This window comes from Camellia sinensis, chromosome 8, assembly GCF_055761805.1.
Source record: "Camellia sinensis isolate YWXY chromosome 8, ASM5576180v1, whole genome shotgun sequence".
Classification (NCBI taxonomy): Eukaryota; Viridiplantae; Streptophyta; class Magnoliopsida; order Ericales; family Theaceae; genus Camellia; species Camellia sinensis.
Window position 1 is genome coordinate 194208309 of NC_138968.1, and position 15744 is coordinate 194224052.

The window sequence follows — 15744 nt, forward strand, 5'->3', positions numbered from 1 at the left end:
ATGCCAAAAGAAGACTAAAAATAACCAAAAACTACAATTGTCTCCTCAAATAACTTCTTCTCAAACGCCCACGTTATACGGTTGATGTACACACCCATGAGAGAGGTCCCCTTCTCGTATAACTATCACTCGGCACTCCCCCTCTCTCCCTCCCTTACAATCATCAGGTGTATAGAGAGAGACAGAATTTTCTCTTCTCGACCAGATAAAAAATAGCACAACCAGCGGACATTGCAGAATCTGAAATCAATCTAAGCTCTTTGGTTTCTTCTAAAGGTTTGCTTTGCATCCAAATCTCCAAACCGATTGATATATTTTTTTATGTGTTTGTGTGTATATATCAGTATATGTATATATCATCTGATTGAATCATTCGCATATTCAGATTTTTATTGATAGATCTGTAGCATAATCATCTTCATTCGTTTCGAACCGAAACGCTCGAAGATTTGTTTAATTGCTCATCAAATCGTCCAATTTCTCGAATCAAACGATTGGGTTTCAGAGTCGGTTCTCTCGGTAGGGATCTTTGTTTCCATTAGGATGCGGTTTAGCTTTGTGTATTTGTTGTTTATTTCGGTTTTAGGAATCGCTAGGTTAGGTTTTAGAACGAATTCAATATCAAATTGATTGGTGTTTGTGTAATTAAGCAGTTACATATCTGGATGGAGTTGTTTTCAATCAGATTATATGTCTTCGTTATGCACTCTGGGTTTATATTGGAATGTTCTCTGTTAAAAAAATTAGTATACTGGACTGGAGATCGCATAATTTTTGTGTAATAGATACAATTTAGATACAATGTAAAGGCATAGCAGTGAAATCTTTCATCCTTTCTTCTTTCCTCGATATCTTGGAAGATGGTAGGCACACAATTGGCATGGGACCACCAGAGGCGGACGAGAGAGAGCCAAGGAAACCCTAGTGTATATATATATAGAGAGAGAGAGAGAGAGATTGGCAATGGAGATTCTTATGATCTTGCTGAAGGGGATTGGAGAAGGCTTGACGTTTATGCATAGAGAGGTCTCCTTATATAGGAAAGTTGAACGATGGGGGCCAACTCTGTAAGGATAGTTAACGTAATCCAAGGAAACCCTAGTGCGTGTGTATATATATATAGAAAGAGAGAGAGATTGGCGATGGAGATTCTTATGATCTTGCTGAAGGGGATTGGAGAAGGCTTGATGTTTATGCATAGAGAGGTCTCCTTATACAGGAAAGTTGAACGATGGGGGCCAACTCTATAAGGATAGTTAACGTAATCCCCTTGGTTTGACAATCCTGATGTATGGACTAATCACTGCTCCTGAAGTCAAACTTTGGGAGTTGTTTCATGGTGTGCCTGTAGTGGTAGGTATGCTAAACCAATGGACATCATATCATAGTGCCCCCAGAAATAGGTATGATATGTTCCTCGGAGAATCACAAGTTGAAGGTGTGTTTGTACCTCTCTTTCTTCCAATGGTCCTGTGCGAGAATTCAGGCCCGGCTCTCAGCCTGGTTTGGTGAAGTCCTTTGGCAAATCTCTTATGGACAAGTGGGGAGCAGATTGGTGATGGGAGATTTGTGACAGAAGCTTAGTGATGGAGATCCGCTTGTCTTGTGCCTTTGTCATTTGGAGCTAACCCTTGGGTGCGTCATTTGGAGATCCACATGTACCCACTTATTAAACCAAACAAAAGCTGAAATATACAGCTTCCATTCCTAGGGATACTCTGTCTATTCCCATCCATCCTACCTGATCTTCCTTTCTTTCATTTTTCTATCCTTCATACCAGACAGAGAAACAATGTGGATGCCATACTTGAGGTCTCGCCTAGTATCTGCTGCTTCGTGGTTTTAAACTCACTCAAACCCCTGTTAGCTCCCACGTAGCAATCCCACTTCTGGAATGACTAAAGCTCATCCCAGATTCTGGTTTGAACATTCCTTGATGGCATCATTAAATATAATCATGGGAAAAACTCATTTGGAATCATTGCTGAAATTCATGTAATTCCCAACTTTTTTCTCATGGATCCTTAACTGAAGTAGTTCAAAATGAATTGTGTAACTTTTGACATCGTTCTATGTACATGGCGAAAATTAGACCACAATAATTGCGTCCGCACTACTCTATAGGACCCTCCTTTACAGCATAGTGTGTTGATGCTCCTCTCTGACTTTTCATCTCGAGTTGCTCTATTCTACCATCAAGTGAAGGCTTCTTACCACATCAACCATTTCGTACAATATACTTTCTGCAGCTCAACAAACATGCAAGCTGATGTGCATTATTAACTTCTGGAAAGAGTTTATCTGTTGAGTTCTTCTTATAATTCCAATGCTGTAGTGTTTGGCCAATACATGTTACAATTACTACATGAAAGATTATTCATGCAAAGGTAATTTGTGAACCTTTAAAAATTATCAAAGTGCATTCTATGGGAAATATGTTTTATTTTCATTTCATTATTTTCTATTGTCAATTGTCAATTTGACAGTTTGTCATTCTTAGTCTTCTTCTTTTGTTTATATAAATCTTGTATTCAGACGTATGCTATTTTCCATGGACTTGTATTTATGTGGTTATATGCAACATCAATTCAGCAATGATCAAATATTTGTTTTTGTTCACTTGATAGGGAAAAAAATTGGATCTCGTTTACATTCTCTTGAATATTGGATATCCATTCTCTTGAATATTGGATATCCCTCTTTTTTTTTCTTTTTGTGTGTGTGTGTGTTCAAAATTTAAGTTCTCATTTGTAAATGTTTGTGTAGGTATGTGTATATCTATACATTCAGGTAGTAATGGACATTTTAATTTCATTTCTACCTCACAGATATAGGAAAGTGCATCAGTCTCACAATCCTTTGCATTTGGGTACCAGTGTCAGTAACAGGAAATGGTCAAAAGGTTAGTTTTATTCCATAAACGATCCTCTTTTGCATGGAATTAGCTACAAAAAATGTTTTCACACTTTCTTTTGAACAGGTATGGAGTGTTTTGACGTGCAAGATTTACCATGTTGCAGTGCTTAGAAGGGGTTAAGCATTTGTGTGCTTCCCTACTTCGCTGCTGTGATCTTGATTTGTATAGACAATCCAGAGACCTTGAAGATCCTGAAGTTCTTGCAAGGGAGACAGTGTGTATGCCACTGGTCCTTACTGTCTTGACTTTGTATTTATTCTTTGGAATTTTGAAAATGAAAATTGTTGTGAGGATCATATATTGTCTGAGTTTACCTATTAAGTGTGGTTTTGAGCACTTCACAATGTAACACAATTAATTAATATGATCCAACTAGCTCTGTGACGTATTGATGCTAATTACTTATCCTTTTATTTTCTGTAATGAAATAGCAACTTAACCATTCTACTGAACATGACTTGCTATTTGGATGCAGTTAGTGTAAGTGAAATAGAGGCACTTTATGAGCTATTTAAAAAGATTAGCAGCGCAGTAATCGATGACGGGCTGATCAACAAGGTTCATCTATATCATTGTTGCATTATTTTAATTACATTTCAAAATGAAATATCATTGTAGTACTGCAATAATGCTTGAATTTTCTGCTATTATTTGTGTTTTCTCTGTACAGATATGTTGTTACCTCTCCAAAATCTAACTGTTGAATGCTATAATTCTATATTATACTGCAGGAAGAGTTTCAACTGGCATTATTTAAGACAAACAAAAAGGAGAGCTTATTTGCTGATCGGGTACTTTATCAACTTGTTGCTCTTGCTAAAGTTCACCTTAGCTGGACATTCTCTCGATAGAATTGTTTTAACTGCGCCAGTCTTTTTGCCTGAGATTTTTGGATCACTGTGTAATAAAAAGTGTAGGGGTGACCATTGGTTCAATGGTAAAAATCTTGGCCTACTAACCTTGAGGTTATGGGTTTAAGTCACGGGGCAACCACTTTGTATACTATGCCAAAGGTTAGGTGTGTACCCAATCTTTCTCCTCCCACACACATTAATGTGTACTAATTGAGCGTTTTTTTTTTTTTTTTTTTTTTTTGTATGTGTGTGTGTAATAAAAAGTGTCCATACATATGTATATATAGGTACAAGCACATATGGTGGTACTACATGTGTCAATTAGTGTACTGTTAAAATCCACCTACTCTCCACCTACTTCACCCACTTAAACCTACTCCACTAAACCTAACCCACTAACCCACTACACCACTACCATCTCCACTTCACCTACTCCTTACCTACTACACACTCACCCTCTTCTATATATAGGAATCATGAATCATTGTAATAAATATCAACATATCAGTCATCAATATACATCAATCAATAATACAATTCTTTTTATACATTAAAATTCAACATGGTATCAGAGCAAGGTTAAGAAGCTAGTAATTTTGCTTCACCGGCGGGCGGCAGTCTCGCCTTGGCCGCCCGCCGGACCTCAACACATACCTCCTCTCCAATCACCGCCAATAACCACTGCAGCAACTCAAACCACTGCTAGCTCGAATTGACGCCAACTCTTCCAGTAACTCCAAGAACCGAGTAGAGGCCCCTCCAATCTGCATCTTTTCCATACTTATGTTGCGAGTTGCGGATAACAGATTTTCCCTTCTCATCCTTTCACTTGCAGAGACCCCAGTTGTAATGAGATCCATACCAATGGTTCCAGTGGAGTGATCTGTTGCAGACTGTTGCAATGCAACTTCCAGAAGACGAAAAGCCTCCATCACATCTCTCTATCTCCACCGCTCTTATTCATCATTTCAGACTCCAAATCTCGAAGCATTTGCTGTGCCCTCTCATAGGCCTTGAGGTGGGAGTCCACACCTCTTGGGCCATCCATGGCTGCTGGTTTTACTCTCCGAAGAGTCTCCTTCGCTTCGGCAATTCTCCCTTGCTTCATCAAGCAAATACCCAAATTGCACATCTTGTTATTGTCTGGTGCAATCAATAATGCTCTGTGATAAGCATCTTCCTTTTGGCAGACTTGAAGACCCACTCACTCATATTTTATTCCACTATCACCATACACCCACTCACTCATATTTTAATCCATGAACTGATCTGAGGCAATCAAGACACCCCATCTCTCTCTCTCTTCCTTTTGGCAGGATTGAATACCCACTCACTCATATTTTATTAAACTTTCTTTATTTATTTCTTTTAATCACCTTTTACACCTCCCTCACCGACTCCCTCACCACAAAATAGAATTTTTATTTATTTCTCTTATCTTTTTTGTGTTCCCTTTTTCACAATACACAAAAAAAAAAAAAAAAACAAAAACAAAAACAAAAACAACAAAAACAAAAATATAAAAAATATATATAGCTTTGCACACCAAACCATATTTTATTCATTTCAGGGATCAACCCCGATCACTATTTTACACACAAAAAAAAAAAAAAAAAAAAAAAAACCAAAAACACAACACCCACAGATTTGTTTTCTTTTCTGCAGACGGCCACCCACAGACCTCACTTCCACTACTCTGCCGCCGGTCTCTTCTTTTTGCCTCCGTCCTGGGCGGCCCTTGCCGGTGCTGCCTCTGTGTTTTCCACGCCACCGAGCACGTTTACTCCCCCATACTCCTCCACTGCAGCATATGGCGGACCTCCAAATCGAAACATAACGGTAGCCTTCCACTTCAGCTCCTTGTTTTCTGCCTTTAGCACACTTATCTCTGCTCGCGCATCCTTATACATGCGTTGGAGCAGAGCCAGCTGGGAGTTTAACTGTTGCACCTCATTTGTCCTGCAGCCGGTGCGACAAGTTTGTGACCGCAGTCATGGTTTCCACACATGACTTCAGAGTATACTGATTGGCCTCAATATCAGTTTGCACCGCCATTTTTTGCTCCACCGACCGCATCGGAAAGTTCAACGGAGCAAACACAGAGGTGTTTGGTTGAGGTTCACTGGCCACCGCCCCAGTTCTCTCTCTTGTTGACTCATTGAGGTCGGGAAAGAGAGTGAGCAGCCCACGGGAAGACGAAGCCATTTTCTGGGCAACAGAATGTTACAGCGTATTACAGAGTTTCTCTCTCAGCAGAGGAAGAATTTTTCAGAGGTTTCTCTCAGTTTTTTCTGTCTCAGCTTCTGCCTCAGCCTCAGCCTCCGTCTTGGTTAAATAGCCGAGGCAGCCACGCGTATCGCGCGCCACTTGACGCCAGACGACAAACGGGCGCGCCAGCCAAGGCACTCACGTGCCTCGCCATCCTATCGGACACACCTTTTGATGGCACACCTTTTGATGGCACGCCTTTTGATGAATTGGGCACGCTTTTTGATGGCACGCCTTTTTTGACCGATTGGGCACACCTTTTGAGGGTGCGACTTTTTAGGGGTCCGACAAGACTCTATAAACTGTCCCGACATAGATTCCGGTTAGTTTCTACAAGGGTCCGACAAGACTCTGTAAACTGTCCCGACATTGATTCCGGTTAGTTTCTACAAGGGTCCAGCAAGACTCCGTAAACTGTCACAACAACTGTCACAACATTGTCTGCTACAATGGTCCAACATGACCCCATAAACTGTCTTCTACATCGGTCTGACACCGTCATCCAGTGTCCTCTACAACGTTATGACACCACCATACAGTGTCCTCTACAACGTTATGACACCCCCATACAGTGTCCTCTACAACGTTATGACACCACCATCCAGTGTCTTCACCAATGGTCTGACACGACCATACAGTGTCTCCTATCCTCTTTTTATGTATTTTCTTGTTTTGTTACTCTCTCCAAACTCAAGTTGGTTAGTTCCTATCCCCCTTGAGTTTGCGGGGGCTGTTAAAATCCACCTACTCTCCACCTACTTCACCCACTTAAACCTACTCCACTAAACCTAACCCACTACACCACTACCACCTCACCTACTCCACTATACCTAACCCACTACACCACTACCACCTCCACTTCACCTACTCCTTACCTACTACACACTCACCCTCTTCTATATATAGGAATCATGAATCATTGTAATAAATATCAACATATCAGTCATCAATATACATCAATCAATAATACAATTCTCTTTATACATTAAAATTCAACATGTACTAACTAGTGTTCCAATATTAGTTATGACATTATTATTGACGCCACTCATTAATCACATTACAAATACCAAAAACCTCTTAAATTATGTCACATCATCAATCGGTATACTAATTAGTACACTAATCGGTGCATATAGCATTATTCACCGTATGTTTATGTGCATGTATTCATTTGCACATGTTTTGGGAGCTGCAGACTGGGGATTTTAGAAATATTCGTGTAACTAGTCTGTGTTGAAAAGTGAATTATGTTGATTCACTCGTCATTGTATTGCTATCTTGTTTTAAATATTTCAGAATAAATATGCTAAATTTTCTTATCCTAATCTCTTCCCCTTTTTTACTAATTGCAGGTATTTGACTTGTTTGACACAAAACATAATGGCATCCTAGGCTTTGAAGAGTTTGCTCGTGCACTCTCTGTATTTCATCCAAATGCCCCTATTGATGATAAGATTGAGTGTATGCTAAAACAACGCTGTATTTCTATGATGATGGGAATTATTATTTTATCTGCTCATCTACCTGTATTCCTAGTTTATTTTTTCATTACACCAATACTCCCATGTTGCAGTTTCGTTCCAACTGTACGATCTCAAGCAGCAAGGTTTCATTGAAAGGCAAGAGGTAATTAATTGTTTTAGCATGATCTGTTTGAGTTAAACTGCGACTTGCCATTCTGTGATGATCAGTGATGAGCTACCCTTAGTTCTATTTTACACAGGTCTTGTTCTGGATTGGTTTTATTTATTTATTTATAAGAATTTATGTATTATTGATTGATGTTGTTACTAGATTGATTGATTACAATTCCTATACAATCTATATATAGAAGAAAATGTGGTAGTAGGTGTAGTGGAGGTGATAGTGGGTTAGGTGAAGTGGAGTGTGTGGTGAAGTGAAGGTAGGTGAAGTGGAGTGTGTAGTGGAGTAGGTGAAGGTAAAGATGGGAAATTCTAACAGCCCCCCGCAAACTCAAGGAGGAGAGAAACTAACCAACTTGAGTTTGGAGAGAGTAACAAAACAAGAAAATACATAAAAATAAAAAAGGATAGGAGACACGGTATGGTCGTGTCAGACCGTTGGTGAAGACACTGTATGGGGTGTCATAACGTTGTAGAGGACACTGTATGGTGGTGTCAGACCAATGTAGAAGACAGTTTATGGGGTTATGTCGGACCGTTGTAGAAGACAGTTTATGGGGTCATGTCGGACCGTTGTAGAAGACAATGTTGTGACAGTTTACGGAGTCTTGCTGGACCCTTGTAGAAACTAACCGGAATCAATGTCGGGACAGTTTACAGAGTCTTGTCGGACCCATAAAGGAGCTAACCGGAATCAATGTCGGGACAGTTTACAGAGTCTTGTCGGACCCATAAAGGAGCTAACCGGAATCAATGTCGGGACAGTTTACAGAGTCTTGTCGGACCCCTAAAAAATACACTGTATGATGGTGTATATAGGCTGCCCAAATATATAGATATATGGATATATATAGTGAGCCCTCAAAAGTCGCGCCCTCAAAAGGCGCGCCCACTTTATCAAAAGATGTGCCATGAAAAGGCGTGCCAGTTTGTCGGGCGTCAAGAGGTGCGCGATGCGCGTGGCTGCCTCGGCTATAAGACAGAGGCTGAGGCTGAGGCAAAAACACCTGTGAGAGATATTCTGAGAGAGATTTCTGAGAGAGATTCTGGATAACACTCTGTTGCCCAGAAAATGGCTTCGTCTTCGTCTTCCCGTGGACTGCTCACCCTCTTTCCCGACCTCAACGAGTCAACGAGAGAGAGAACTGGTGCGGTGGCACTGGAAACTCAACCAAGCGCCCCGGAGTTTGCTCCGTTGAACTTTCCGATGCGGTCGGTGGAGCAAAGAATGGCAGTGCAGTCGGATGTGGAGGCCAATCAGTATACTCTGAAGTCATGCGTGGAAACCATGACGGCGGTCACAAATTTGTCGAACCGGCTGCAGAGTAGGACAAATGAGGTGCAGCATTTAAACTCCCAGCTGGCTCTGCTCCAACGCATGTATAAGGATGCGCGAGCAGAGATCAGTGTGCTGAAAGCAGAAAATAAGGAGCTGAAGCGGAAGGCCACCGTGATGTTCCGATTTGGAGGGCCGCCATATGCTGCAGTGGAGGAGTATGGTGGAGTGATCGTGCCCAGTGGAGCGGGAAACACGGAGGCAACACCGTCAAGGGCCGTCCAGGACGGAGGCAAGAAGAAGAGATCGGCGGCAGAGTAGGTCGGTGGGTGGCCGTCTGCAGAAAAGAAAACAAAGCTGTTGTTTTTTTTTTTTTTTTTTTTTTTTTTTTTTTTTTTGTAAAATGTGGATCGGGGTTGATCCCTGAGATGAATAAAATATGGTTTGGTGTGCAAAGCTATATGGTATGAATGGAATTGAAAAAAAGATTAAAAATAATGTGAAAGAAAAATAAAGAAAGAAATAATAAAAATATAATTGAAATAAAAAAGGAAAGATGGGAAAAATAAGGAAAGTGGTTTGGAGAAAATAAATAAAAATAATGGAGTTTGAAAGCAAACGGAGGAGAGATGATGATGTTTTTGTTTTTTTTTTTGTTTTTTTTTTTTTTTTTGTATTTTTTTTTATGTTATTTATTTATTTTTATTTTTTTTTGTATTTTTTATTTTATTATTATTATTATTATTATTATTTATTTTTTTTTTTGAAGTGGTTTCGCAAAACCCGAAAGAGTAGCTGGTAGATATATGAGATATCTAATATATATATAGATCTATTATATATCGAGTATATATATTTAATACTATATTATATATCTAGTATATATATATATATTATATATCGAAATGTCTGAGGCAACAGCACATGGATGAAGAGGTGGAGGAAAAATATTAAAAAGGTTTGGCCTGGTGGAGAGAAAAGCTGGTGCGGTGTAATGCGCTCTTTCGAAAAAAAAAATATAATAATAATAAGAATAATAATAATAAAAAAACAAATGGGACAACTTGTGAGTGTGGAGAATTATTAATTTAGAGGATGGTGGAGGGGCAGCATGATGATTATGTGTTTGCACTGGAACTTGAACACAGTGGAGGTACAACAAGGAAGACACCGAACTTGTCATCCTGTTCAAGTGGTTTAAGTGCTTCTGGACCTCAAGCTTCTGCCTGGAAACAGGCAACCTACCGGCACAAGATAGCGAGATCAGACCACAAAAGAAGACGAAGAAGAAGCAACCCGCTGTTAGTCCCACCCTTCTGCTAGACGGGCCACTGCTAGAAAGAAACTCAGAACTCATTCAAATCCGAGTCCACCGTTACCACGCCCACAACACACACAAACAAGACAGTAACTGCTAAAGACCACGGAGCGATGGCAATAACTGCTAAAGACCCTTTAGCAGTGAAAAATGAAGAAGAAAAGGAGGTTGGCCATCACCACCATAGCTGGGCGATGATGATGGAAGAAGGGTAGCTGCCGAAGCTACTGTTGCCGACTCGGTGACGCTGATGGGTGGGTCTGTGAATTGATTGAGTGATGATCATGGTAGTGTGTTTCAGTGAGGTGCCGAGAGAGAGAGGGAGGTTTGAATTGGTTGAGATCCGGCGGGCGGTCAAGGCAAGGTTGCCGCCCGCCGGAAGGCGAAGAACACCAAGATCTTTAACCTTGCTCTGATACCATGTAAGAATTTATGTATTATTGATTGATGTTGTTACTAGATTGATTGATTACAATTCCTATACAATCTATATATAGAAGAAAATGTGGTAGTAGGTGTAGCGGAGGTGATAGTGGGTTAGGTGAAGTGGAGTGTGTGGTGAAGTGGAGGTAGGTGAAGTGGAGTGTGTAGTGGAGTAGGTGAAGGTAAAGATGGGAAATTCTAACAATATTTAAACTAGGAAAACTCAATTTTAATTATTGCCTCAGTAGAGGAAAACTGCTCTATTGTTCTGTTGCTTTGTTTAGTGAATTACGTTGAAAAACATTAAATAAGGTTAATTAACCTAACAATTTTGATTCCTACTAGAACAATAGTTCCCAAGTTTCATGTTACCATTATGGACCTTCAGTGGGTGTAGGCTATACATTTGGAAAATTCTTTTGAGCGACATGGTAGATGTATACATCACTCTCAAGTTTTAAGTTATTGGTTCTCTGTTTTAGAACAATTCTTGCCCAAGCTAATCCAATAGGAACGCAATTATAATTCAGTGCATATGCAATACCGTTACTTTTGTTTAGTGTAATAAGATGGCCAAATATTAGATGGTACTTAACGCATCTGGTATAGTGAGTTTCTGGTTTCTTCTTAGGTTTAGACTCCAATAAGAAAGAGTTAACATGTGGTAATGTTATGTTGTTTGTCTTTTATATCTAATAAATTTTTGTTCATTGTTTGAGATTTTAATTAACTTCCACAATGCAGGTGAAGCAAATGGTAGTGGCGACTCTTGCTGAATCTGGTATGAACCTTTCAGATGATGTTATAGAGAGTATCATCGACAAGGTACTCCCCTCAACCTGAGTTAATTACTTGTCATGTATGATTTGAATACCTCGAGGCATTCGTATCCAATGTGTAATTTGTCTGTGCCTTGTTTTTCATGGATTGTTGGCATTTTTTACCTTTGTTATTCGTATTATTATTATTATTTGGGCGGTGGGTGGGGTTGGGGAGGGGGGATTTTTATTTTCCTATTGGCTGTATTCTATGGAAGCAAATTTATTTTGTTACACTCTATTATTCTGTTGCATTTCCCTTGTTCAACCAACATTAGCATCAAATTGTTCATTGAATCTTCCATGGCTTTCCGATCAGCGATTCCACATAAACAGACCTCTGACACTAGTCAAATAACTTTTATGTCTACCAATGTCAATAATACGAATAGTCAAATATGAGCCATGCAGCAAAAGAGGGTGCTAGTTTCTGATATTTAATTTCAACTTCCGAACCTATTGCCCACAGTATTAAGAGACTGGAGATGAAGTTATAGGTACTTACAGATCTACTGATGTTTCTTCAGCCATACAATTTTAACTTACTTGACTTATCAAAGTTTCTTGTAGATCCTATTTGACAACTTAGCGAAAAGCAGTATTTTGGCTACTTTGAATCATTATAAAGCGATAATTGTTGACACGCGAAACTTAAGTTGACGTAAATGATTTGCAAAGACAGTAACGGTATTTGATCTCTTGTATCAAGCTTCGTATTCTTTAGTTAAAATGGTGTTGGACGGGGAGTTTTGACATAGACATGATAGTTTGTTATTTGCATCTCGGAGGAATCACATGAAATTTTTTTATTATGTTTTGGGCAATTTTTCAGACCTTTGAGGAAGCTGATACGAAACATGATGGGAAGATTGACAAGGAAGAGTGGAGAAGTCTTGTACTGCGACATCCATCCCTTTTGAAGAATATGACCCTCCAGTACCTCAAGTAAGCTACTTTCTTTTCTCCAATTCTTATTAGTATCTTCGCACCAAATTAGTATTTATATCATAACAGAGGTCCTTGAGCACTACTCTAAAAAATCTGTGTACTTCTTGAGACATTAGGATCTTTAGTAGTGTTTACATCAGGATACAGGAGATGCATGCATGCATTTCTGTATTATGCCCGATCCAAGTTATCCTTTCAGCATTGTTTAGATCTTCTGTTTGGACAAGTATATGCAATTAGCCATTACAATTTACTTTAAGTGCTATACTGCTGAGGTTTAATTTTCTTGAACAGGGACATCACCACTACATTCCCAAGCTTCGTATTTCATTCACGGGTCGAGGATACCTGATCCAGATCTGCATTTAGGTTGTGAGTTTGTTATTGTTGGTTTTAAAAAAATGCAGTCTTCCCACATGTAATATAGACCAGGACAAAAGCTTTGGCATTTTATTTGTTTATTATCTTCACAAAGATTGCTGGTTGTGTGTGTGTATTTATTATTATATTATCAATGGTGGCATTCGTTTTTACCAAAATTGATTGTTGTTTATGTTTTGATTTCTGTAAATGTTATTTTCATTCAACTTGCTACTGCAGTAGTCGCTTTATTTGTTCCATAGCATGAACAATATCTGTCTCATACAAATGGAATTGGGATGCATCCATACATACACAAATCACACACACACACTAGTTGAAAATAATGAATCCCAATTTAATGTCATTAAACGTATGAACATGGTAAAAAACTATTATTCTAGCATTTCTCATAAAGCAGTTTTCAATTTTTGTTTTGTTTTGTTTTGTTTTGTTTTTGTTTAGTTGTTAATGAGTGACGTAGAGAGCTTCATTTTACAAATTTTAAAATAGTTATACATTCTTTACTATATGTATTTATTTTATTATTAATAAAAAAAAATATACCCCCATTTTTCCTGGTACATGTACAAATCTGTTGTAGCTCTCCTTTCTAAGAGGTCTTTTGGGAAGTGAGTTGTAATCCACTTCCTAAATTATAACACACTTCATTCTCTCACAAAAAACAACTTTTAATCAAAAAATACCTTTTAATCATCTTTTTAAAATAGTCCAAAATTGAGTACTTTCTTTATTGAGTGCTTACAAATAAAGGGTGAAAATCCATCTTTAAAAATCAACTTGTAATTAAGAGTGAGTGGTCATGCAACAAATATGTATTTCTCATTACTAACAAATATGTTTGGCGTAATGCTAAAAGAAATTATTTATTTCTATCGTTCTAATCTTTAACAATGTAAGATAAAAATCATTTATGGAAAGGAAATACACAAGGGATAAAAAAAACATTTCATTGTTTTAATGAAATTGATAAGGGTGAATTTAGGTAAATGTTTCTCTTTTTATTTCGGACTAAAGTCTATACCAATTGTTACTGGATCAATTTTCGTTTTAAATTTCCAACCTGTAATGGCACTAAGTTACAGTACTTAGTCTCAGCCAAGCATGCACGAATTACCCACTATGAGTTTTGTAAGCAAGCAAGCAAGCATACATAAGTAGATTACAGAAACCGTTTCCAACCTTTATTATCACCAAATAATACAAAGATTCATGAGTATTTGTACAGATAATATAATCTGTCTAAATCCCTCTATGCCTTAACATTTATAGGTATTTTACAAATCAGTTATAAGTAGTTGACACCCCCAACTGCTAGGGCAAATTCAAACCAACAAGGCTGCTACAGATTGTAACTGCTGGAAACTACCTGGAACTGTCTTGGAGCAGTTCCTTAATTCTAGCAGGCTTTGTCATGACTTTTTGCAAGCATAATTGCGATAAACTGCCCTGTCTGTCAGCTTTGCATCATGCCAAGGAACTGCTATGAACTGCCTATCCATTTCAGCCTTTTGAACCCTCCTGAGTTTAACCCATGAAATTGTAAGTCTTGGTCTGCCATAAAGTGTCATGCCCACTGATCTGTTTGACCCAACAAGTCTATGCTGCTAGCAGCATTCGGGCTAAGTATAGCCGTTCATTTTCCTGCATGAAACATTACTCACCTTTGGGTCTGGTGGCATTGCCACTGCCACATTGTTACCTTGACTTAGGCATGCCTCCCTCATGCCTGACTTGGACCTTGAAATAGGTGCAAAGTGCCACCACATGCCAAGCTGAGTGTCCAAGTCTTAAGGTGCTACCAAACCACTCCCACCAGAAGAAGCCGATGTCCTCGTCAGTAAAGCCTCTAAGTAGTCTGTAATTTGTTTCTCAAACTGCCATAGAGTTACATCCTTTTCCCAACTTGCATTCGCTTCAGGAGAACCCTGCCACTTAACCAAGTAATGAGTTCTTCGATTTTTCTTGCTTTGCCCCTCTGTCTTGTGGTCCAGAATCTGTTCCACTTCTTTGTCAAACTGTTTTCTAATCATTGGAGGGCTTGCGTTGGACTTGCGTCTGTGTTATGTTAGCCTGATTCTCATGATAAGGTTTCAGGAAACTAACATAGATTGTTGGGTGTGTCTTTAATCGGTCAGGCAATTTCAGCTAGTAAGTAACATTTCCCACACGTTTTAGAATTTCAAAGGGTCCATCAAACTTTAGAATTAGGCCTCGATACGCTGTTTACTACTTATCATTTTCCAAATCTGTGGAGTAAGCTTCAGCAACACCTTATCTCCTACTTTGAATTCCAATGGTCTCTGCCATTTGTCAGCATACTTTTTTATCCGTTTGCTTGCTTTGGCCAAACTATCTTGTGCTTCATCCAGCATGTCTTGTTTAGCTCTTGCAAATCGGTATGCTGCGGGACATCTACCCCCTGAGCCAGTCTATGCCACTTCATGCGGAGTAAGGGGCTGTTGCCCCGTGGCTAATTTAAATGGACTCATGCCTGTGGCAGATGACTGATGCAGATTATAACAAAACTGGGCGCTATCCAGTAGGTCAATTCAATTCCTCTAACTTGCAGTCACATAATGTCGAAGGTATTCTTCCAGCAAAGCATTTATTCTCTCGGTCTGTTCATCCGTCTGAGGATGATTTGCTGTAGAAAACTTTAATTCGGATCCCATCAAGTTAAATAGCGTAGTTTAAAACCGTCCCGTAAATCGGGTATCCCTGTCACTAACAATATCCTCAGGCAAACCAAGGTATTTCACCACATACTATAAAATAGGTCTGCCGTAACATCGGCAGGACAAGCATGAGAGGCAGGGATAAACACAGCATATTTAGAGAAACGATCAACAACAACCATAACAGAACGCATACCGTTCACTTTTGGCAACCCGG

At 39.1% G+C, this 15744-nt stretch overlaps 1 protein-coding gene across 2 annotated transcripts; it reads left to right on the forward strand.

Moving 5' to 3' along the window:
* LOC114303274 (calcineurin B-like protein 3) lies at window positions 1-13007 on the forward strand. Of its 2 annotated transcripts, none has more exons than XM_028248398.2 (10): window positions 1-276; window positions 2829-2902; window positions 2981-3135; window positions 3393-3475; window positions 3649-3708; window positions 7395-7503; window positions 7616-7668; window positions 11447-11527; window positions 12353-12465; window positions 12763-13007. In XM_028248398.2, the coding sequence occupies exons 3-10, from the start codon at window positions 3012-3014 to the stop codon at window positions 12818-12820; spliced, it is 681 nt and encodes a 226-aa protein (XP_028104199.1). In that variant the 5' UTR covers window positions 1-276; window positions 2829-2902; window positions 2981-3011; the 3' UTR covers window positions 12821-13007. The 2 variants fall into 2 exon arrangements, with proteins under 2 accessions (XP_028104199.1, XP_082741012.1); XM_082884886.1 differs by having other exon boundaries at window positions 27-276; window positions 2767-2902.
* The last annotated feature ends 2737 nt before the right edge of the window (window positions 13008-15744 follow it).

What these genes read in the sequence shown, in the direction of transcription:
- LOC114303274 (XM_028248398.2), top strand. Translation starts at nt 3,012, where the DNA reads ATGTTGCAGTGCTTAGAAGGGGTTAAGCATTTGTGTGCTTCCCTACTT. An exon ending in AGAGCTTATTTGCTGATCGG is followed by an intron (nt 3,709 to 7,394) that starts GTACTTTATCAA and finishes TACTAATTGCAG; the next exon opens with GTATTTGACTTGTTTGACAC. An exon ending in TATTGATGATAAGATTGAGT is followed by an intron (nt 7,504 to 7,615) that starts GTATGCTAAAAC and finishes CCCATGTTGCAG; the next exon opens with TTTCGTTCCAACTGTACGAT.